General features: G+C 39.1%; 1 protein-coding gene across 2 annotated transcripts in view; it reads left to right on the top strand.

The window, feature by feature from the left end:
- The window catches only part of PLTP (phospholipid transfer protein), an 85534-nt gene extending 63203 nt beyond the window's left edge, over positions 1-22331 (top strand). For both annotated transcript variants that reach the window (XM_073559347.1, XM_073559346.1), the window contains 11 exons: positions 7834-7897; positions 8525-8588; positions 8719-8810; positions 10192-10368; positions 10696-10755; positions 13796-13960; positions 16683-16750; positions 21228-21270; positions 21344-21407; positions 21494-21570; positions 21655-22331. In XM_073559347.1, the coding sequence (XP_073415448.1) occupies positions 7834-7897; positions 8525-8588; positions 8719-8810; positions 10192-10368; positions 10696-10755; positions 13796-13960; positions 16683-16750; positions 21228-21270; positions 21344-21407; positions 21494-21570; positions 21655-21777 (997 nt within the window). In that variant the 3' untranslated portion in view covers positions 21778-22331. The remainder of the gene's footprint in view (positions 1-7833; positions 7898-8524; positions 8589-8718; positions 8811-10191; positions 10369-10695; positions 10756-13795; positions 13961-16682; positions 16751-21227; positions 21271-21343; positions 21408-21493; positions 21571-21654) is intronic.
- The last annotated feature ends 3518 nt before the right edge of the window (positions 22332-25849 follow it).

Here is a 25849-nt window from a genome sequence, read left to right as displayed (position 1 = left end):
ACCAGGCAGCAATGAAGTCTGGTATACTATCTCCAGGTTCAATGGCCCATGCCTAGGCAGCAGTGGAGTCAGGTATACTGTCTCAAGGTTCAGTGGCATATGACCAGGCAGCTGATATCTCATGCATGCTAGGTTCACATCTGTGTTGGAGGCGATGTTGCAGATTCATTGATTTTTATCAGGTCAACTACTGTAACTTGCTGTGCTATTTTTTTTTTCCGGTAAGATGAGGCAAACCACGACATAATCCTGACTGACATACTATAAATCTGTTGGCATATGCAACATAAATGGACTTATTGTTTATGTAAAGGAGGACTTTACATTAGCCTGACAGCAGATGGCGATAGTGTGAAGTTAAATGTTTGCTGTATTGTGGGGAGGGAAGTTCTCTATTGTTGTTAGTTTTACTGTCGCTTTGGACTGTATTACACCAGCAGCACGGCTGTGTGCTTCTGAATTATTATCTCATGTTTATCCATATGAAGTAAATGCTGTTTACTGAAGATAACTTGATCGGTGAAGTTCTTCTGTGTACCGGTGGATTCTCTAAAGATACACTCTGCTACAGCTTATGGGCCCAGGACAAAGAATCCCAGACACCCAGGACAGAGACAACCAGAAGGTAATTCCAAGCAATAAATCCAGACACCGGAGAAGCAGATAATCTCTGTTAACAGAAGGAGATAAAACCCAGTGAATGGAAGCTGAAAAAAAATCCAGATACAGAGGGACAAAGGAATTTATGACCCAGGAACTGGATGACTGCACACTGAAGATCATTACAGAGAATCACCACACACAGGATATACAGGACCTCTCAAGAAGGAAGAATATCTTCATAAAACAAGTAAGATTAGATCAAAATGATGTGCAGCACTGAGCTGAAACTCACAGTAGCTAAGCTGAACAGTGAAAATTATCAGTTATGGAAACTCAAAGTAGAGATGTTGCTATCTAAAGAAGATTTATGGGAAGTAATTACTACAGATAGACCTGATGAAGATAATCAGACATGGGATAGAAAGAATAGAGAAGCTAGCGCCATCATTCTCTTATTAGTGGATGATGCTCAATTAATACATATAAGGAATGAGGATACAGCAAAAGGAATGTGAGAGACATTGAAAAAGCTATATGAAAGATCTAGTTTAAATCACAAGTTATTTTTATTAAGAAAGCTTTACAGTATGAGACTGAGTGCAAATGATGATATGCAGAAGCACATATTCTCAGTGATGGAAGTAATATCACAGCTAAGGTCTATTGGTGAAGACATTAAAGAAAGTCATGTAGCAGCAATAATATTGTGCAGTTTACCAGATTCGCATACAGCCTTGATAAATGCCCTAGAGACAAGACCAGAAAAAGACATGATATTAGATTTTGTGAAAACCAGACTAATAGATGAATATCAGAGAAGAAAAGAACAAACAAATGATTCTTCTACTGAAAAGGACAGTGGAAATGCTCTTAAAGCTACAGAATTTAAAAAACCCTATAATAAAGACACAAGAGGATGTTTCAGATTTAAGAAAAAAGGTCACTTAAAGAAAGACTGCACCATATGGAAAGAAGAACAGCAAAATTACAACATAAAGAGTATACACAGAAAGTGAAAAACACAATTTCCGATTCATGTGAGAATAATTGGAATGGCACATTTAAAGTAACAGACAAGAAATCATCACTTGGTTGGTTTATTCATTCAGGAGCAACGAATCATATGACAAGTGACAAGAATTTCTTCACTGAACTTGATTTAGATAAGAGAAGCCATTTATCTTACAGATAGAAGCAAAATAACTGCAGAAGGTATAGGACAAGGTATGCTAAACTGTTCAAACAAGTTCAGACAAGATTCAAAGATACTTGTACAGGATGTGTTGTATGTTCCAAAATTGGAAGCCGGATTGTTATCTGTGAAGCGTTTAACAGCCAAAGGACTCACTGTAGAATTCAAAGACAATGAGTGTGCAATTCTAGCAGGAAACAAGGTGATAACCAATGTCAAGGCAGATGAACAGTTATATCATCTCGACACACCAAAGGAACAGATGAAGGTATGTACACATGATCACAGGAACTGTATTCACGTGTGGCATAGACGTCTAGGACACAGACACCCTGACAGTGTAAGGGAACTACAAAGAAAAGAATTGACAAAAGATCTAAAGATATCAGATTGCTCAATTACCGTAAGATGGGAATGTTGTATAAAATCTAAAGCCACAAGAATATCTATTCCAAAAGAAAGTGAGATGAATTGAGGGTAAACTGATTAAATTTGCTGATGACACAAAGCTAGGAGGGATAGCTAATACTAGAGAAGAGAGAGAGAGGATTCAAAAAGATATAAATAAACTGAAGAAGTGGGCAACAACTAACAGAATGGTTTTTAACAGGGAGAAATGCAAAGTACTACATCTGGGCAATAAAAATGAAAAAAGCATATACAGAATGGGAGGAATAGGGCTAAGTGACAGCACATGTGAAAAAGACTTGGGTATACTAATAGATCACAGACTGAATATGAGTCAACAGTGTGATGCAGCAGCAAAAAAGGCAAATGCAATTCTAGGATGTATTAACAGAAGCATACAGTCTAGATCACATTAAGTCATTATTTCCCTCTACTCCTCTTTGGTCAGACCTCATCTGGAATATTGTGTCCAGTTTTGGGCACCACATTTTAAAAAAGACATCAATAAACTGGAGCAAGTTCAGAAAAGAGCGACCAGAATGGTGACCGGTCTGCAAACCCTGTCTTATGAGGAAAGGTTGCAGGATTTGGGAATGTTTAGTTTGCAAAAGAGAAGACTGAGAGGAGACTTAATAGCTGTCTACAAATATCTAAAGGGCTGTCACATTGTAGAAGGATCAACTTTATTCTCATTTGCACAAGGAAAGACTAGAAGCAATGGGATGAAACTGAATGGGAGGAGACACAGATTAGATATTAGAAAAAACTTTTTGACAGTTAGAGTGATCAATGATTGGAACAGGCTGCCACGAGAAGTGGTGAGTTCTCCTTCAATGGAAGTCTTCAAACAGAGGCTGGACAGACATCTGACTGGGATGATTTAGCGAATCCTGCTTTGAGCAGGGGGTTGGACCAGATGCCCCAGGAGGACCCTTCCAACTCTACGATTCTATGAAAAGCAAAAGACCACTTGATTTGGTGCATACTGACGTATGTGGACCCATGAAAATGACTACATCAGGAGGAAATAGATACATGGTGACTTTCATAGATGACTACTCAAGATACACAGTCGCATACTTAATTAAGAACAAAAGTGAAGTTTTTGATAAACTTGTAGACTATGTAGCAAGGTTGAGTTACAAATTTTAAAGGAAGCCAATTGTCATAGGAAGTGATAATGGAGGTGAATTTACAGGTCACAAAATAGAAAACTACAAAATGGTATAGAACACCAGAAAACTGTTCCGTACACACCTGAACAAAATGGAATAGCAGAAAGGAAAAACAGAACTCTGACAGAAATGATGAGATGTATGCTGACAGATTCCAAACTACCAGAGAAATATTGGGGTGAGGCAGCAACGACAGCTACATATCTACAGAACAGACTTTTTTCCAGAAAACTGAAGAAAACTCCATATGAACTGTGGCAAGGTATGAAACCAAGTGTCAATCATTTAAAAGTTTTTGGATGTAAAGTTTTTGTATTCATTACAGCAGAAAAACGTTCCAAACTTCAAAGCAGATCCATGGAGGGAATATTTGTTGGATATAGTGAAAATTGCAAGGGGTACAGAATCCTAGATCCCAAAACAGACAGTCACGGTGAGTAACAGTGTGACATTCATTGAGGAGCTAAATGAAGACACTATGATTTCAATTGGCACAAAAAATGAGAAAAACAGCAGTGACATAACTGAATAGGTGCTGATGAGAAAGTAGTTGAAATTGATGAAGAACAGAATACCGAAAATGAAGAAATACAGCTACAAACAGACACAGAACCAATACGTTCAATGAGAGAGCACAAAGGTAAACTGTTATGAATGGGTCACCAAGGAGGATAGCAGGACCGGACTAAGCCACAGAAAACCAGACAGGTTGGTAACTAAGCGGATTGCAGACCCCTGATCCTATCCACACAACTAGCAGTAGCCTTGGAGCATACCTACAATGCCCTAGACGCCTCGGCACAGCCGGAGAGCTAACTCAGCCTAAAGCCAGAAAGGTGAAATCTAAACTGCCCCGGAGCAGACCCCAAAGGAATAGATAGACCCCAAACATATATTGTCGGTGAGACAAGATGAAAACACAAACGCAGGCAGAAAAATAGACTAAGCAAATGATGGGGCCCAGACTGACTAGACAGGACAGGAAAGGAAAGACACTGTCTGCAATCATGCAAAAAACCCTGAAAAATCCAACACGTCTGATGCTCAAAAAAACACTGAAGTCACATGACTTTGCCCCCACTATATCAGAACTCTGGTATATACTGAAAGCAAAGCAAAAAGAGACCAATATGACAGGGGACAGAACAAACTGACACAAGCAGTAACATATGGGCGGTGATCCAGCACAGCCCCAGCAGGTGCAAGCTGACCCGCACAAAGCAGAGATAGACAAAACCAGATCAAATGCAAAAAGATTTGCAAATGAACCACTTAGCTGAACCATGCAAGAACAGAGCAGGAGACATCAGACCTCAGAAGGCACAGGAAGAAAATCACCAGCAGGGATTGAAGGAAGTCAGCTGTCTTAAATACTCCAGTCAGAAACCCCAGATCTCCAGTCGTCATTATCAGGTGGCAAGTCTCTGTCAGTCTGACCAGCTCCACTAGCTCCAGTAACCACCAGAGGGAGCCCAGAAAGAGAACTCGAAACACCTCTGTCAATCTGACCAGCTCCACTACCTTCAGTAACCACCAGAGGGAGCCCAGAAAGAGAATTCACAACAGTAAACCACCAAAACATCTCTCATACAAGACAAGCACAAGTAAAATGTATGAACCTACTTCTTGGGAAGACATATCTAAACTCTCTAAAGAAGAAGCTAATAAATGGATAGAAGCAGCAGAAACAGAAATGAAATCCATGCATGACTCAAATACATGGACACTGACAGATTTACCAGAAGGAAGAAAAGCCATAGGATGTAAATGGATTTTTAAAATAAAATACCAACGAGATGGCACACCTGAAAGATACCGAGCAAGACTCGTAGCTAAAGGGTATTCTCAAAAATATGGAGAAGACTATGATGAGACTTTTGCTCCAGTTGTCAAACATACTACAATAAGAACTTTACTTACAGTTACAGCAATGAAACAGATGGAACTGATACATCTGGATGTAAAGACAGCATTTTTGAATGGAGATTTAACAGAAGACATTTACATGGAACAACCTCCAGGATTCAAAGATGAAAGAAACCCAAAGTTTGCAAACTACAGAAAAGCATATATGGTTTTAAGTAAGCAGCTAAAGTGTTGAATGACAAAATCACGGAAGTGCTTACAAATGAAAATATTCAAAAAAAGCAAAGCTGATCCATGCTTGTACACAAAATTAATAGATGGATTTATGTACTCATATGTAGACGACATTTTGATTTGTTCTGAACAAGAAAGGGATAAAGAAAACATTCTAAAAATCCTGACGCGACATTTCGAAATCAAAGACTTGGGAAATGTGAAGTATCATTTCTTGAAGGATTATCCTACTGAAGAAATGACAGCAGACATCTTCACGAAGGCGTTGAATGCTGATAAACACCAGAGACTAATAAAAAAGTTGGGTTTGACTGAATAAGGCTAGTTTCACACTTGCTTTTTTTTGCAGTGCGTTTTTCCCGCAAAAAAACGCATTGAAAAAACGCATACAAAAGCATACAACTGCTGCGTTTTTTTCAAGCATTTTTATGAGCATGCATGAAAAAAACGCAGCGTTTTTATGCGTTTGTATGCGTTTTTAGTGCGTTTTTACCGCGTTTGCGTTTTTTCCAAACATTAGGTGGCCCCTCACACTAACCCAAACCATGACTTTACTGACCCTGACCCTAACCCTAACCCTGACCCTGACCCTAACCCTAACCCTAACCCTTAACCAAACCATACCCTGATACTAACCCTAACCCTAACCCTGACCCTGACCCTAACCCTAACCCTAACCCTTAACCAAACCATACCCTGATCCTAACCCTGACCCTGACCCTGACCCTAACCCTAACCCTTAACCAAACCATACCCTGATCCTAACCCTGACCCTAACCCTAACCCTAACCCTAAACCCCCTTAACTAACCCTAACTCTAACCCAAACCCCTAAATTCCATTGTCTAAACTAATGGTAAAAAAAAAACGCATGTGCAAAAAAACGCATACATAAGCATGCCAATGCGCACATATGCTCACCATAGACTTATAATGGGTGTCTTGCTGTAAAAAAACGCATTGCGCGCGCATGCGTTTTTTTGAGGCAAGTCGGACGCCCAAAAAATGCAACAGGTTGCATTTTGTGCGCCCGAGCGCATACCACAAAAAAACGCATGCGCGGAAAAACGCGTACAAACGCATGTGTATGCGCACATAAGCGCATCCCATGCAAAGTATAGGAAAAAAAACGCATGCGCTATTTAGCGCTAAAATACCGCTAAAAAAAACGCAAGTGTGAAACCAGCCTAAGTCCTTACTGTTGAGAAAGGGTGTTGGCATATGCAACTGAAATGGGCTTATTGTTTATGTAAAGGAGGACTTTACACTAGCCTGACAGCAGATGGCGATAGTGTGAAGCTAAATGTTTGCTGTATTGTGGGGAGGGAAGTTCTCTATTGTTGTTGTTAGTTTTACTTTCGCTTTTGACTGTATTACACCAGGAGCATGGCTGTGTGCTTCTGAATTCTTATCTCATGTGTACCCATATGAAGTAAATGCTGTTTACTGACGATAACTTGCTCAGTGAAGTTCTCCTGTGTACCTGTGGATTCTCTAAAGATACACTCTGCTACAAAATCAATGGGGTTTGTCTGGCACTAATCATGTCTATCACATGATGGATTCAGCCTTGGCACAAATTCCAGAACAGATTAACAATTAATAACACTCTGAACCCAGCCTAATGCATTTTGTCCAGTGTTGCAAAACTTTCTGGCAAATTTTAGGCACCTAATTTTATATTAACCTAAGTAATTTTATATTATGGACAAGATTTGTTAGATGGTCAGCAATCATCTTATTATTCCAAGGTTTTTAGAAACTTGGCAAGTGATCATCTATCCTGTGTGACATGTAGTAGGAAAATATCTTAAAGATATTATGTAGCCAATGAAAATTAAAAAATATAAATCTCAGTAAGCTTTAATATAAAATAAATATTCACCTTATGGTTACTGTTCAAATGATACCTGGGTGTCACATCTGCAGCCAAGAACTCACTTCAATTGTGGCATGTTGGCCAATCCCAATATCTGGCTACAGTGGTTATGTGTTGATCAACATTGTGACTGATGAATGGCAACAGCAGTCATATATGTATGTCTAGATTGAGCTTGAAGTAGAGACTGGTGGGGAACGCAGGCAATATAGGACTCTCCAAAACCTGTGGATGTGACTACTGCTACCCACAACTATTCTGAGAACGGCACTCTGAAATGCCCCATTGGAATAGAGCAATGGTCACTCAAGCATGTCACTGCTCCATTCATTGTCAGACATTGTAGCATGTGCGTCCACCTCTCCATTGTGACCGGCCCCATGTTTAAATTAAGCAGTATGTACACTTTTAGACCACTCCAATAATGTTACACTTACCAGTTCTCTTGATCTCATGTTCTTTGGTTTCTTATTTCAGAAGGGTGTATGACTTTCTGGCTTCTTTCATAACAACTGGAATGAGATTTCTACTAAACCAACAGGTAGGTACAAGTGCTGCCTGTTATAATGTAGCACAATATACGGTATATTCTTCTCCCAATACACCAAATTTTCCAAACGCTGATCTGGCTGCAAACTAGAGGAGGGCTACCAAAAGAGCCAACATATTCTAGATTGTGAGCCCCATCTGGGACAGTGCCAATAATGTCTGTAAAGCGCTGTGGAATTAATGGCGCTATATAAATGAGTAAAATAAATAAAATAAAAATATGCTGTGGTATCAATCTTTGGCTCATGAAAGCTGGTAATCTAACCACATACATAAAATCCAGGCAGATGGTAAGAAGAACAATTCACTCCAGTAGAATCAAATAAACCCAAAGCCAAGTAGTAATGCCAAAGACTAAGTGTAGGGTATAGATTTAAATATACATTAGCATCAACGTGTGGTGATGGGCATGCCTGTACTATTAAACTTTTGGAAATTCTTGTGGGAAGTCCATATCTAACATTTCCTTCAGTCTTCTGACTCAATTGTAATGACCTTGGTAATAGATTAGTAAATTCAGCATTTTTGCTTCATGATTTGATATGCATGTATATTGCTTTTTATAAGTATTTTCTAATGCGGAGAGGAACCCGTAATTAGAATTGATGTTCTGTTACAGATTTGTCCAGCACTGAGACATGCCGGCATGGTGCTGCTAAATTCCATGCTTAACACTGTCCCAGGTGAGTAGGAAGGCAAGCCCTTGGTGCAACGTCTGAACGTTGAGGTCTGCTCGGCAACAAATTTATGTAAACTTGAGGGTTTGGCCACTGATGTCTAAAAATGTTTTTATTTTTCATTGTTCTTTTGCAGTAAAGAATCCAGTGGATGATTACATAGGCATCGACTATTCTCTTCTTAGTGATCCCGATGTGTCAGAAGACAGTTTAGATATGGATTTTAGGGTAGGTATACAGTACTACATCACCTGTATGCCTATGTCAGGGATTTCAGAGGGACAAAATTAAAAGCTTGGACAAAGTTGCGGGTCAACCTTGATATTTTTAAAGAAATGTCTACAATTGATGAAGTTTTTTCTTATTATCAAATATAACGATTAACTTTTTCATAAGGAAACAAACTTAAGGACGTCATCCCACAAACAAAGTTAATTTTCATTATTAGATCTTAGAATAAAAATAAGTTACACAATTGTGTTTAAAAAAAAAAGTATAAAAAATAGGATCAATTGGAAAACGGTAGGAAAGAATGGTGGTAATAAGTAGGGAAACTGCAAAGAGTGGGGGGTAACGTAATGATCAAGAAGTTGGAGTGGTGGGACTAGAGACGTGGAAATGAAGACGAGAATCTGTGTAGGGCATAGATAAATATATGGGGGTGTATTAGAGTGTGAGAGGATATGTATGAGAAATGGGAGATGAGATGAGACCATTAATGAGGAGGAATGCTGATATGTAGGCATGAGTGAAAGGCAGAATGTAGTGTAGGCAGAATGGTGAAAATAGTATGTAGCCACAGAGCAGGCTTAGCTATAGGGAAAGTCGGGATAAGACCAGTGTTGAGGCATAGTGATGATGGAATATGCAAGAGAAGATGGGCATAACATTGGTAATAACAGCAGGTAGTCAAAATGGAGGCTTATCTATAGAAAGAGCCAGAAGGGGTCAGTGGATGCGGAACTGAGCATGCCGTGGGAAGGAGTGGGGAGCCATGCGTGCATTTGTGTGTGAGTGTTGGATGAGGGCACCAGAACCCCACCTAAATACAGTATGAGCCCCCAAACAGCCTTTCCATATACAGTATGAACCCCTACAGAGCTCCACATATACAATATGAACCCCTACATGGCTCCCCACATAGCCTTTCAAGATACACAATAAGCATGTCTTTGGATCTATAAAAGTTGAAGCTATCTCTTCCTCCAACTATCTTTCAAACTTCTTGGACTGGTCTATGTGATGCATCAGAAAATGATATAGAAGATTATTTAGGTCCCTCCGATATCTGTAAAAAATAAATGGTTTCTTGTTTCAACTAAAAAAAATCCTTGAAAAATGTGTCTACTTCATTGCAGTCCAGCTTTCACAGATTACAAACTTAGCTGAGCTCATTTTTTATGATACAATAATACAAAAAAATCAGTTTGGTAGACCGAATTCCTGCCCTGACAATCTCAAAATGTTTTTCAGTTGTCCAAACAGAACTGAGCAGTGAACCATCGTGGACCAACGACATCTAAAGTGGCAAACTACGCTCCATTAAGGGTCAAATTTCTGTTGCAAGCGTCGTATGAGCACCACTCAATCTATTTCTCATCATTTTCAGGGCATGTTCTACTCTCTAAATGCGGAGAATGACACAATCCCCAACACATCCCCAGCACTCCACATAAAGCAGAAGGAACGCATGGTCTACATCGCCCTTTCTGAGTATTTTTTTGATTCAGCCATGTACGCTTACTATCAGTCAAATATACTCAGTTTAGAAATTGCAAATGAACAGGTAAGTGTTTATTCTATATCTTGATACAAACTATTTCAGGCAATGATCAATATCCTTAAAGGGCCAGCACACCATTAAAATAGCACTTCCAGCTATGTACTGTAGGTATGAAACAGAAATGATTTAGAGTCCATAAAGAGAAAATCAGTAATATATTGTCATTGATGGCAACTGACTTGACATTGGAGAAGAGGAGCCTTCTATTTTATGGAAGATTGCACAGGGGAACCAAGCTTTATATAGTAATATAATGCTGCCCCCTGATATAACACAATTTACTGTAATTTGAGACATTCTGTTACTTACGGTAAATCATCTGTCATTCAGATGCCTAAGGACTTGGAAGTCTTGCTGCGGACATCATACTTTGGAAGTCTTATGCTTTTGGTAAGGAGTTTTTTTTTTAAACCTTTTGTTGTATTGTAGGGATTCATGTTAACAATGTATATAAGGACACAAATATTATAAATTATTTGTCCATGTTATAAACTGATAAAACTCTGCTTATCCATAGCTAATTTAAATTCGTATTAAGCAACTATTGAGGATTTTGGCCATTTTTCATTATGTTTATATAAAAATATAGAGACTTTTTGCAGTTTTGCGCCAAGCATAGGTGGGAAAGTGGACATGGTTAGCAAGGCAAAGCCAGATGTATGAAGTAAGGATTTAAAAAGTTGCAAATAAGTCAAAATTATTACTCCAGTAGTGGAGGGTTGGGCAGGAGAAAGTAGTATAGTGCAACGGTAGCACACTTATGTGGTGAGGAGGCAGTGACCCAACAAAGTTCCAACCAAAGTCTCTTTAATGCAGTTACTTCACAGCATTAATATCCAATTCACACAAGTATACAAAGTATACACCATTATTGTCCAATTCACAGCACTACATAGTACCCGGTGTCCTCCGGATCGCAGTCAGGATCCATACCATACAGTTTGCAGCCGATAAACATGCTAGTCCTCCTTGGGGCACAGGAGAGTCTACCTCCGGTTCACCGTCGTGCACAAGCTAGACCACCTCCGAGACCAGCTGCCGTGGGTGACTGCATCGTTTTGTACGCTGTGGGTGCCGGGCCCCTGAGCTGCCTTGGGTGCTTGGGCTCCACTTGCCTGTGTTGCCTCACACAGATGGAGCACTGCAGAGCCGACTGCTCTGCCCTCTAGCACACACCAGACTGACATTCAACCTGGCACAGCCATACCCTATACTGCAGGGTTTTTAACTAGCAACCTGTGGCTTTCAGCCACATGGAAAACCCGGCCCAGGAATGAAACGGACTGTACCACTACCATGTGCAGTCTGTTTCAAACACAAAAGCCCAGAGCAAGTTTTTCCCTAAATCTGCCTTGGACACTAGCATGCCCAAGACTAACATTTATTTTTATTCTGCATTGCAATCACAGGTACATCTGTGACTGCAATGCACTCTCATCTATACTTACTTTTTTTTATTCCGCATTGCAATCACTGCTATGACTGTGACGTTAATGCACTCTCATGGCCTCAGTACGCCTCTGTGCACATCCTGGGGAGAGAACACACAGCGACCCCTACCTGTGACACCGGTCACTGCCTCACAGTAGAAAAAACTGTGCTGGATAGAAGTATTATATGTACCTATTATATGTGCCAATTTTGTCCAACATCATGTAACACTTTGATAAATTTGGAGCAAATAAAGGCAACGGAGTCAAGTGCACAAGAAAACCTGAATTTCCCTCATGATTAAGATTAATTTTGTATTTCTTAAGTAATATGGCACATTTTATGTGTATCTTACTTTATCATCAGAACAAATTACAGGGCTGAATATAACACTATTGCCATATGCAATAACATAACTTTTTGATCTATCCATAATAACAAAAAAAAATAGTTTCATGAATGGGTAAAGTCAGATGATGCCTTGCAGCGCTGTTGTCCTGGATTCAAATCCCATCAAGGACAACATCTGCAAGGAGTTTGTATGTTCTCCCCGTGTTTATGTGGATTTCCTGAGTTCTCTGGTTTCCTCCCACATTAAAAAGATATACTGATAGGGAATTCAGGTTGTGAGCCCCAATGGGGACAGTGATGGTAATGAATATAAAGCGCTGCAGAATATGATAGCGTTGTATAAGCAATGCAAAATAATAACAAAAAGGAAGACGGCATCAGATCACTGCTGAATAGAGATGGGCAGATCGATTCTCGGGACCCTGGTCCTTTGGCCAACTTTGTAGTGTGTACGCAACAAGCCCACTAGACTTGATGTGCAAGGCCAGATTACAGTTGTTGGGTTAGACGAGCTCGGAGAATAAATACAGTACACACACACCCGTAGAATCCAGCATAAAATTCTGCTTTAATGAAATGCGGGTGGAGTTAATATACACCCCTGGCAAAAAAGGGCTTTATGCCAAGAAAGCAAGCAACTATTTCATGGGATTCAGAGATACATGTGTCTAGGTGTCTGGTTCAATGTAGTTTCTCACACACTTGAAATGTGTGGCGTGGGGATGGTTCTCTGTGGCTGCGTGATAGATTTAGAGCATAAAATGGAGACTAAGAACACAAAATGAGTCCTGATTTCCCATAGTAGTCTCTGGACACTTGATGGGAGTTTCACAAATCTATCACATTATGGGATCCTTGGTTTGGCTTTTGCTTAGCAAGGCTGTTGTGACGTTATCATTGAGGTGTGGCACACAGATGACATCTCTCCAGCGCATCTAAGCAAAGGTCACGTTGAGTTCCTATAAGGTAAGAGATTTGTGAGCTTCCTATCCAGTGGCCAGAGACTCCTTAGCTGGCCGATGGATTGGCATCCCATACATCAATTTTATCATTGATGCATCAATTTTGCAGGCAGCTGATTTCAGAGCCAATAATGTCATTAAAGTGATTCTCCTGGAAAAGGAAAAAAATAATTTTGGAAATGAATAGATCCCCAAATTACTTTAAGTAAACAAATCACACTCATATTGTCTAGGAATGCAATCACTGTTGTACAGCCGCCATCATGTTACACTAACAGTAATCTGTCCTAGAATGATAGCACAGGAGCCTGTGAGCATGTGACCTGGAGATGGCGTGACAGTGGTGGAACAGGGTATTTCTAGGACGCAGCAGTGGAGCTTCCTACTTCACGTGCTCACAGGCTCCTATCCGTTATCATTTTAGGATTGATTTCTTTTCTTTCAGTGTAATAAGACTGCATCCATTTTTATGTTCTACAATGATTTTCTAATTTCAGATATTTATTAATAAACATAAAAAATGTCTTCTTTAAAAAATTATGTTTCCTTAGTGATAAGAAAAATCTAACTATATACTATAATGAGTGCAAGTTGTGCATTACTAGTGACAGTAGTATGCCCGCTTTTAGTATTGGACCATATCGTGTATCATACTACTTCACAATGCTATTTCATTAATGTTACAGGATCCTGAAGTGGCAGATGCCCCAATGAAATTAGACCTGCGTGTTTCTACTCCTCCGAGGTTCACTATAAAGCCAACAGGAACCAGTGTTTCAGTGAATGCCATTCTGAATATCTACCTGATTCCTGAAGACCAGCCCCCGGTGCAGCTAAGCAGCATGACTATGGTAGGACCCTCAGCTTCTACGCTGGCTTTTTCCATTCTAATGGTTCTGTTTCTAAGCTTCCTACTAAATCTACCACTCTTATTTTCTGGCACATCAGAAACAATAAATCTGCCCCACTGCTTCTTTAGCTTCCGGTATTTTTCCATAGTGGCTATATGTTGCCAAGGTGAGAATGAAAGTGGTAAAGAGACACAAAACCTTTAAAATTTTATTTTATATTTGAGTGCCCTTTTAATTGAAAAGCAAACTGGTGGGAGTCCGGGTCCAGAAACTCCCACCGATCACTAATGACCTCTGAGAAGTGTGCAGCTTAGGAGAAAGAAGCGCACAGCTCTTGCTTGAGAACACACACATGGCGGGGTTCCAATTCCGAGAATAGTGTTCAAATCATATCCTATGTTTCAACTGAATCCATATTCCACTCTTTGTGCACACTCAGGCAGTATGCTCCTGTCTCCTCTTAAGGGGATCTCAGGACCTGAACGTCCACCAATCCACTTGTAATTAATAGGACACATTAAAAAAGGTTGTAAACATTTAGCTGTTCTTTAAAAGTTCCATGACACTATGAAATAAAGCACAACATATTCTGAGGAGTTTATTGAATATTACTGTCATTAAAATTTAGTGGCCTTTACATTGATTTGTTTTTTCTTTCATTGACTTCAAGTAATAAAGAAAGTGATATAAATTGACTTGTTAAAAAAGAGAGCCTATAATTGGTTCTTAAAATAAAAAAAAAACCCCAGGGTCACAAACTCATTGGTGGCACATTGTCTACAGTTCACAAAGATGAGCACACAATTCTTGATGGAAACATTACACTCCAGGTGGTATAATAAAGCCTGATGTCTGCTGGTCACCCTGGTGGAGCTGAACAACAGAACCACATTTCCTCAGACCTTCACACAGTACAACTTCCAATCGTAACTACTTTATAGATGACAAAGGTCAGTGTTATTTTCACACTGACAAACTTAGCACAGATGAACTTAACACCCACATTTGCCTTCTTATTAGTGATGAGTAAGTATACTCGTTGCTCGGGTTTTCCCGAGCATGCTCGGGTTTCTTCCGAGTATTTTGGCGTGCTCGGAGATTTTAGTTTGTGTCAACACAGCTGCATGATTTGCGGCTGCTGGACAGCCTGAATACATGTGAGGAATGGCTGATTGTTAGAGAATCCCCACATGTATTCAGCCTGTCTAGCAGCCGCAAATCATGCAGCTGTTTCAACACAAACTAAATCTCCGAGCACGACAAAATACTCGGAGGACACCCGAGCATGCTCGGGAAAACCCGAGCAACTAATATACTGGCTCATCACTACTTCTTATGCATCATCCAGCTCATCGACAGAATTTGTGTTTGCAATCATTTTCAGGAAGAAACTGAATATTATCTGACAGAATTGCAGGGGTGTCAATACTTTTGGCCATGACTGTACATCGAGATTGGCGAAGTAATGGTTCAATGAAAATGAAGAAGAGGTGCTGGAATGGGCCACACAGTACCCCTTCCTCAACCCAATCCAACAGTTGTGGGTATAATTGCATAAAAACTGTATACACACTGATTACAAGCAAACAGGTAACAGATGAGGATGTTGCCTTCAGTAGCCATTCAAATTTTTGTCAACTTCTGTGCATGTCATCATTTTGATGTTTTGGGTTGTCATGATTTAAAAAGAGAAGACACAGTAGTTTGACAATAAATGGCTTCACCCAACCACTAACCATGAGTGGAGAAAAAGGTTTGGTGTTATCATTCATATTCTCTGAAAAAAGGTCAAGAAAGCAAAAATTCTGCCAGGGTATGTAAACTTTTGAGCAAAACTGTATTGCAAGTCAATTTTAAGTTTGAGGTATCCAAGATGATTGTCTAGAAAATGATGGCAGTATCAAGTTCAAAGCAGAAGTGAATAATGAGATATGGAGCCCGAAAGTCAAATGTTACCCTTTTGCTCTTCTCTGTATGCGATGTACTTACCCTTCTTATTAGCAGGTCAGGTCCAAAGTTTTGTTGTGACAATGCACACACTCACGACATTGTAATACATACATATATACACTGACGACTGGGATATCAAAATTCTTGCTGTCAGCGACCACGATATAACATGATAGATTGCCACTTCGAATTGTGATCTGCCGGTCCATGCAACTTTAGACCACAAGTAACACCACCAGTGACAGGACAATTACTATAACTAATATGTATATTAATCACACATAAAACTTTTACCCCCTTACAAGATATATCCTTATCAAATTTTTTTTTTTGTCTCTGCCAATCACAACTCAACCCATCCCTCTTATTGAAAATTGTACTAATAGTGTTCCTGTGACTAGATGGCCTTTGACCAATGCATTAAAATCTCTTGGAAAAAGCTGTAATAAAATAATCGCTTCTTCTCATTAGTTGTAAATCATGAGTGCAGGAAAATTAATTCAATTGATAAAGCTTGCCGTAAGTATGTCAACGAAAAATAACTCAATTCCTGAAATATTATCTGCAATGAATAAAAATCAATTTTTAACCAATTGGTCTAAATGCATAATATTCTATATCTATCTTCTACATCTTCTCAAAGAGGTAGTCTCTTGGAGAAGTTCCTATCACATACACATTTTTTATTTTAGGAATTGTTTTCTATTATTATACCTAAATATATTTTTATTATATTGTAAAGTTTAATTACAAATACTTTATGTCTCCATAGGAATCACGCCTCAGTGCTAAGGTGACTCTGAAGAAGACCACTTTACAGGTTCAGCTGGACCTCAAAAGGTAATCAAGCCTAAAGTGTAATTTTATTCTTCTTGCTCTGTCACAGGGTTTGATTAATTACATGCAGCATACATATGTTCTTTGCCTCTGAGATATGCAGTGTGAGTGATTTTAGATCTAGATATGGGTAAAATCAGGGCAGATTAGTAGTATTATTTGAGACTAATTACACAAGTATATAAGTATTGGTGTATGAACATTTTTTCAAATCCAATGAGTGATTCTTCTGTTTTCTTATGCCCTGATTTAAATAAAAATATTTCTTTTTCTAACCATCACTCATGGATTTTGTGCAAAAAGCACGTGAAATTACATATAAGTGAGATGACCTAGAAAAATCTTTATTGTAACCAAAAATGTACACCATATTATACATGAAAAATTATGGAACATTCATTCAGCAAATTTATTGGAAATTAATTCTTGTGCCTTGTCTCTTCAAAGCTTCTCTTGATACATTTTCTTTTATAGAAGGCATGCAGATCTTCTATGTGAAGCATCCAACAGTAGTCCCCGATCATATTTATGTTCCATCTAAAGTGGCTTGTAAAAGTATTCACACATTTGGCTTTTTACCTATTTTGTTACATTACAACCTGTGTTTAAATATTTTTGTCATTCGATTTGTGTGTGATGCAGCAAGACTAAATATTCCGAAGTGGTGAAGTGAGAAAAATAAAGACGTAAAGTAAATTTATGGGATTAAATATCGTAACTAAAAATTGGCATGGGCATATGTATTAACCCTTTTTGCGATGAAGCCCCTAAAATTTTCTGGTGCAAGCACTTCCCTTCGTAAGAAACATGCTTAGTGAAATCAAGACCACCTGTGTGCAATCTAAGTTTCACAGGGTCTGTCAGTATTTACACAACTTTTCTGAAAGGCCACAGAAGCTGAAACACCATTAAGCAAGAGGCATCACTACCCAAACAAGACCATGAAGACCAAAAAGATCAAGTCAGGGACGAAGATATTGAGGAGCACAAGTCAGAGTTGGGTTATAAAAATATATCCCAATCTCTGATGATCCGCCTGAGCGTCATCAAATGGAAAGAACATGGTATTACAACAAACCTGCCAAGAGAGGGCTACCCACCAAAACTCTTACCCTGGGCAAGTAAGACATTAATCAGAGAGGCAGTACAGAGACCAAATGTAGCCCCGAAGGAGCTACGGAGTTCCAAAGCAGAGACTGGAGTATCTGTCCATATGACCACAATAAGCTGTGCACTCCATAGAGGTGGCCTTTATGGTAGAGTGGGCAGAAAAACGGCCTTTACTAACACACAATTATAAGGCTCATTTTGAGTTTGCGCAGAAGACATGCAGGAGACTCCCAAAATGTATGGAGGAAGGTGCTGTGTGTGGTCAGATGAGATCAAAATTTACAGTAACTTTTTGACCACCAAGGTAAATGTTATGTCTGGTGGCCAAACCAATGCAGCTCATCACCTCAAGAACACCATGTTTTTTGGCAGCAATGACAAGGAAGATTGTCTGATTTGAGGGGAAAATATATTGGGTGAAATACAGGGATATTCTTGAGCAAAACCTGTCTGTTTCAGTCTGTCAGTGATTTGAGACTGGGATGGAGCTTCACCTTCCAACAAGACAATGACTCAAAGCATACTGCTAAAGCAACACTCAAGTGGTTTAAGGGGGCACACGTGTAAATATTTTGGAGTGGCATAGTCAAAGCCCAGACTTCAATCCAATAGAGAATTTGTGGTCAGACTTGAAGATTGCTGTTCACCAGAGGAAAACATCGAACTTGAAGGAGCTGTAGCAGTTTTGCCTTGAGGAATGGGCAAATATCCCAGTGGGAAGATGTGGAAAGTTCATAGAGACTTATTCAAAGCGATTTGAAGCTGCAATTGTTGCAAAAGGAGGTTCTACGAAGTATTAACTTTAGGGGAGTGAATAGTTATTCACACTGAAGTTTTCAGTTATTTTGTCCTATTTGTTTGCGTCACAAAAAATGAAAATCAAATGTTCACAGTTGTTTACATGTTGTTTATATGAAATGATGCAAACCCTCAAAAAAATGTGAAATTCCAGGTTATGAGGTAGCAAAACACGGAAAATGCCAAGGGGTGAATACTTACGCAAGCCGCTGTACCTTGGTATCGTCATTCCATTTCCTTTATATTCTGAAATCTTTCTCCTTGCTCTTCACTAACAGCATCAAGGTCTTCAGGAAAGTAGTCCAAATGGGAATGTAAAAAATGTAACTTCAAATCCATCAGACAACCCAAGGCTTTGGAACGTTTCAGTATGTTCTCCACGATGGACTTAAATTTTCAATCTTTGCAGTTACCTAGAAATATCTTCATGACTTCTTTAAAAAAAATCCCAAGTCTTTTCTCAACAGCTTTCATTTTTGCTTTGCAACAAAGCTTCCATTAGTTTCTAATGACACCAAAATCATCCACCAATGCTCACGCAAAGGGTTCAAAGTATGGTGCAAGAAAATGCCTATGGAGTCAGTGTTTGTGAAAAAACTGTACAGTCACGGCGAAAAGTTTTGAGAATGACACAAATATTATATTTTCACATGATCTGCTGGCCTCTGATTTTTATGTGTGTTTGTCAGATGTTTTTATCACATACAGAAATATAATTGCAATCATATTATGAGTAGCAAAAGGTTATATTGACAGTTAGAATGAGTTAATGCAGCAAGTCAATATTTGCAGCGTTGACCCTTCTTCTTCAGGACCTCAGCAACTCTCCCTGGCATGCTCTCAATCAACTTCTGGATCAAATCCTGACTGATAGCAGTCCATTCTTGCAAAATCAATGCTTTTATTTTGTCTGAATGTGAAGGTTTTTGTTTGTCCACCCGTCTCTTGATGATTGACCACAAGTTCTCAATGGGATTAAGATCTGGGGAGTTTCCAGGCCATGGTCCCAAAATCTCTATGTTTTGTTCCCTGAGCCATTTAGTTATCACCTTTGCTTTATGGCAAGGTGCTCCATCATGTTGAAAAAGGCATTGTTAATCGCCAAACTGCTCTTGGACGGTTGGGAGAAGTTGCTCTTGGAGGACATTCTAGTACCATTCTTTATTCATGGCTGTGTTTTTAGGCAAGACTGAGAGAGAGCCCATTCCCTTGGCTGAGAAGCAACCCCACACATGAATGGTTTCAGGATGCTTGACAGTTGGCATGAGACAAGACTGGTGGTAGCGCTCACCTGGTCTTCTCCGAATAAGCCGTTTTCCAGATGTCCCAAACAATCGGAAAGGGGATTCATCAGAGAAAATGACTTTACCCCAGTCCTCAGCAGTCCACTCCCTGTACCTCTTGCAGAATATCAGTCTGTCCATGATGTTTTTAATGGAGAGAAGTGGCTTCTTTGCTGCCCTCCTTGAGACCAGGCCTTGCTCCAAGAGTCTCCACCTCACAGTGCGTGCAGATGCACTCACACCTGCCTGCTGCCATTCCTGAGCAAGCTCTGCACTGCTGGTAGCCCGATCCGCAGCTGAAACACTTTTAAGAGACGGTCCTGGCGCTTGCTGGTCTTTCTTGGGCGCCCTGGAGCCTTTTTGGCAACAAGGGAACCTCTCTCCTTGAAGTTCTTGATGATGCGATAGATTGTTGACTGAGGTGCAATCTTTCTAGCTGCGATACTCTTCCCTGTTAGGCCATTTTTGTGCAGTGCAATGATGACTGCACGTGTTTCTTTAGAGATAACCATGGTTAACAGAAGAGAAACAATGATGCCAAGCACCAGCCTCCTTTTAAAGTGTCCAGTGGTGTCATTCTTACTTAATCATGACAGATTGATCTCCAGCCCTGTCCTCATCAACACCCACATCTGTGTTAATGGAGCAATCACTGAAACGATGTTAGCTGGTCCTTTTAAGGCAGGGCTGCAATGATGTTGAAATGTGTTTTGGGGGATAAAGTTAATTTTCTAGGCAAATATTGACTTTGCAAGCACTTGCTGTTAAGCTTATCACTCTTTATAACATTCTGGAGTATATGCAAATTGCCATTAGAAAAAATGAAGCAGTAGACTTTGTAAAAATTAATATTTGTGTCATTCTCAAATCTTTTGGTCATGACTGTACGTGTTGGAATTTTTTTGATATTTTGACTGAGTTCAGCGATCAAAAGTATGTAAAAATCACCTCTTACTTTTCAAACAATTTTACCTGTGTTATTGGCTCAGTGGTTAGCACTGTGGTCCTGAGTTCAAACCCCACCGAGGCCAACATCGGCAAGGTTTTTGTATGTTCTCCTCGTGTTTGTGTAGGTTTCAACAAGGTTCTCTAGTTTCCTCAAACACTCCAAAGACCTACTGAGAGGTCATGTAGATTGCGAGCCCCAATGGGGACAGTGATGACAATGTCTGTAAGGATGCAGAATATGTTGGTGCTTTATAGGCAAAGCTAAGAAACAAATTGAGTGTCATTGTGGCTTTTATATTAAAGGAATATATTTAGTATTTCTACCCCTTTATTACTTGTAGGTTTAGAATATACTCCAACAAGTCAGCTCTGGAGTCTCTGGCAGTAAGTATAGTTCTGAATTCAGCATAAATCTGTTTGTTGCTAATTATAATAAACTTGCCATTTTATATTTTAGCTCATACCCTTACAAGGCCCCTTAAAGACCCTTTTACAGTTGACAGTGATGCCCGTCCTTAATGGTAAGGCAGTAGATTCTCCCCAGCTCATATTTTTGCTGGATTTGAGGATTATAAGGTCTTACTAATTGTTTAATTATGTTCTACAGAGAGAACAAAGAGAGGCGTTAGTATCCCTCTGCCGGAGGGTTTGGATTTTACTCGGGAGACCACTACTCACCATACTGTAAGTATTGTCATAACTTTAATATTACTGTAAAGATGATATTTCATTTTAGTCATCATTCATGTCATTATTTTTCCTCTGCAGGGATTTATTCTTATTGGTGGTGATTTGCACTTTTCTATGAGTCTCCGAGAAGTCATTGAGAAAAACCGTCCCATCCCAACTGCCCCAGCAGAAACAACCCAAGGAACTAATGAGGCCATCTGAGCTCCACAATACAGCAACATTCCATGTTGGTCATTAGAGGTTCATCTAAGAGATAATTCTGTGTTGGATTATCAGAAGTCTAAGGTGTCTCTGATTTAAGGTGGTCCCTCAAACTCAATCAAATCAATACCACAGTGTAGAGGACATCCCAAAGGATGTGGTTAGACTTTGTAAGGGTACCAATCGTGACTGGTAGGAGGCACTAGCTTCAGTGAAACCTTATGTATCATGATCAAGTAGAAACAGACACAGAGAAACATTTATTGCTACCAACTTAAAAAAAAAAAAATATTTAATAATTCTAAAGAGAAGTCAAGTGCTTGAGGAATTTAACCATAACTGAGGAAAAAAATTCTATTTAACATGTGTGAATAATCTCTTAACAATCCTTAACTAACAGGTAACATACTGTACAGTCAGTTTTGACAGAGATGTGCAAGTTTGACTTGAGAAGAACATCTGCAAGAGCTCACTATTAATGTAGCAACTGTACATATTAAAATGTCTGCTAGCACTATGTGAATCATATCAAAAAATAAAAATATTCAAAATTTGTGGAAATAAATGCTTATTTAGGAGGTCTAAGTTCCAGAAAGTGTTTTCATAAAGAGCAGATGTGAGGATTACACTCTGGGGAAAATCATACAAATCTCACTATGGGGATGCTTTAAGACTTTGGAGTTATAGTAAATCAATATCATATATCAATATTTTATCATTATTATTAAACTGATTATAATCTACGTGAACAATTATAATCACAACTTATTGCCTTTCTACACAAACGGTCAGGAATATTAATGAATAATTTAGAAATAGTGGGTGATCTATAAGGTATTAGTGCAGGTGATGTTGTCAGGGCCGCCATCAGGGAATTACTACCCTTACTGGTCTATGAGGCCTGATGAGCAGAAGCAAAGAGGGCGGCCGGACCTCTTTTGCTTATGCTCACCAGACTCCAGGTGACAGCCATACATGATGATGTCATTGTGCAGGTGCCGGCGTGTACACGTGCCACTGACTACCAGAAGCGGAGCTGCAGTGGATTATATGAGAGGTAAGTATTAAAAGTTTTGTTGTTTGTTCTTTTTTTTTTTTTTTTTTTTTTTTGTTAATAAAATGAATTAAATGGGCATGGGGGAAATGATAATGTATTGAGGGTGGGGGACATATTTGTTTCTTCCTGTAACCCTTTGCACACTGCAATCTGTCTGACTGATAAAGGTCATTGCAGGATCGAAACGCTTCTTTGTTTTTGGTTTGCCTGCACAAAATATAATTATCTGCTTACATATACCTGAGTGCCAAGTTTTCTACAAAGTTTTTTCAATTCTCACACAATTGACCCAATTTTGGAGACTATACCTCTTCAGGAATTTATCCAGGGGGTAGTGAGCAATTGTAACCCTCTGGTGATTCACAGAATTGTAAACATTGGGCTGAGTCAATGGAAACTTATGGTACTTTTTTTACACAAAAATGTTACTTTGGCCCCAAGTTTAAAATTTTCAAAAGGGATAATAGGAGAAAATAAACAGTATAGTTTGTTATGCAATTGCTCCTGAGCTCACTAATAACCCATATGTGGTCGAAAACTATTTTTGAGGCACAGTGTAAAGCTCAGAAGGAAAGGAGCTGTAGTGGAGATTTTGCTGGAATGGTTTGCGGGTGTCACATTGGCAGAGCCCCTAAAGTGTGAGAACAACAGAATCCCCCATAAATATCCTCATTTTACAAACTACACCTTTCAATGAAATAAGGGATGCAGTGATCATATTGACACCACAGGTGTATCACAGTATGGTTTAATTATAGTACATTTTTGCCACAAAAATTCTGTTTTAGCCCCAGATTTTACATTTTCACACAGGGAAATTGGTAAAAATTGCACCTAAATTTAGTGAAAATTTCAACTCCATGGGTTTTTTCCAGAAACAAGCAGCAGTGAATGTTGTTGAGTGAAAACTTTAAATCTGTCATTGTAGTGCCCTTGCATTGAAGTGCCCATACATTGTAGTATCCATCCATTATGCCCATCTCATGCTTCTAGAGACATGTATCCCTTAAATTAAGCGGGCTCTTGTCGCTACAGAAATGTTAAACATGTGGATGCTATATGTGTTTTAGGCACACCATGGGCTCAGAAGGGAGGGGTATTTGGATTTGGGAGTGCAGGAGTTGTAGTGCTTTTCTAGAGGCTTTGTGCTACCAGTAACATGGAAGCTCCCTATATTTCCATTCACAGATGATGGATCTGAGTGAGGACTTGTAATTTTTGTGGATTGAGTTGAATCTTTTACTGGGAACATTTTACATAATATTTTGGATCACATTTATCTTGTGCACTATGCTGAGTACTAACAACGGGATTTCCATAGAAATCTCTGAATGACGTGATTCAGATGAAACCCCCAAAGTATCCATTCACTATAATGAGGCAGCAGCATTACTTTAGACTTTGTCTGGCCTCTTTTCAGTCATGCCTTTCTTTTCAGAGGTGCACAAAACTTTGGTTGACCGTGATTTTATGCACGCTTAAAAACATGGACACTGCCCGATCACAGGCCAGACAGCATCCAGTGTCTCCATCTGCCTCATTATATGGTATCTATGGCTGGAGATTCCTTCTGAATCACATATTTTAGACATTTACACGGAAACCCCGGTGCAAGCACTCAGTTTAGAGCGCAGGATAAACGTGAGCCGATCCTTATTGCGATCTTTGGGAGGCAAAATAAACAAATCAAGAGCAGGTCAAGAATTTTGTTCTAGTTTCTACACCGTTGCCCGTGCGGTATAAGTGATTAGATGACTTTAATTCTACGGGTCAATGCAATTACAACAATACCAAATTTATATCGGCTTTTTATGTGTGGCGACTATCACATAATGAAAAGCACTTTTTTTGCAAAACAAGGTTTTTTCATCACCATATTTTAAGAGCTATAATTTTTCTATATTTTTGCTGAAAGTCATGTGAGGGCTTGTTTTTTGTGGGCCGGGTTGATGTTTTTATTGGCACCATTTTTGGCCACTTGACATTCTTCAGGTAAGTACGATTACAGCGATACCACATTTATATAATTGTTTTGTTTTCACACTTTTGTACATTAAAAACTCATTTTATAGAAAAAATATATATTTTTACATCGCTTTATTCTGACAGCTATAGCTTTTTTATTTTATTTTTCAACTAATGAAGCTGTATCGTAGAACAAAATGACATTTTCAGCTATACCATTCTTGTTTCCATTTTGACTTTTTTATCGAGTTTTAGTCCCCTTTTTTTGCTCGGCGGTATGATGAAAAATTAACATTATGTTTTGTTTTTTTAAGGTGTTCACTGAAGAATTTAACTAGTGTGACAGTTTTAAAAATTGTTTTGTTGCACATGCAGCAATACAATATATATGTACTTTATTTTTGTTTTTACATACATTGTTTTATTGGATTAATATTTTTCTTTTTTGTTCTGCATTTTGTAATTTTTTTTAAAAAATATATATTTTTACAATGTTTTACACTTTTTTTTTTTTAATTTGTCCTGTGATGGGGCATCAACTGTCCCTGCTCTGATCGCTGATTTAATACTCTGCAATGCTTTTCCATCGCAGGGCATTAGATCAGTGCATCACACACAGGGAGGAGCTTACATGCCACTGTACCTGTGTGACACCATTGCCATTTTTCTGCTTATATTACATATACATAACTGTTTATGCAAACTCCAAGTTGGATTGGGGTACCTACGGGCAACTGGTAGAAATGAATTGAGTCTAGGTGCTGTAGCATAGCTAGGAAGGACAGGGTTAAATCCCAGCTCTCTCTCTCTTGATTACATACACCTACAGGATTTTGCTAATATTCAGGAAATCGTTTCAATGAATGGCATTCTCCAGAGAAAGTGTCTGTTACAACTCTGTTGTCGGGTGCCCAGAACCAGGGGCTCCTTCCCTGTCCCTAACACCAGTGGCGCCCTAGCTCACCTTATTTATTATTATTATTATTATTATTATTATATATTGTTATAGCGCCATTTATTCCATGGCGCTTTACAAGTAAGGAGGGGTAT

The sequence above is a fragment of the Dendrobates tinctorius genome, unplaced genomic scaffold (genome assembly GCF_039654945.1).
Source record: "Dendrobates tinctorius isolate UK_male_01 unplaced genomic scaffold, ASM3965494v1 ptg000270l, whole genome shotgun sequence".
NCBI lineage: Eukaryota > Metazoa > Chordata > Amphibia > Anura > Dendrobatidae > Dendrobates > Dendrobates tinctorius.
The sequence above is the reverse complement of the archived record's forward strand: the minus strand, read 5'-3'. Positions and strand labels throughout refer to the sequence as shown.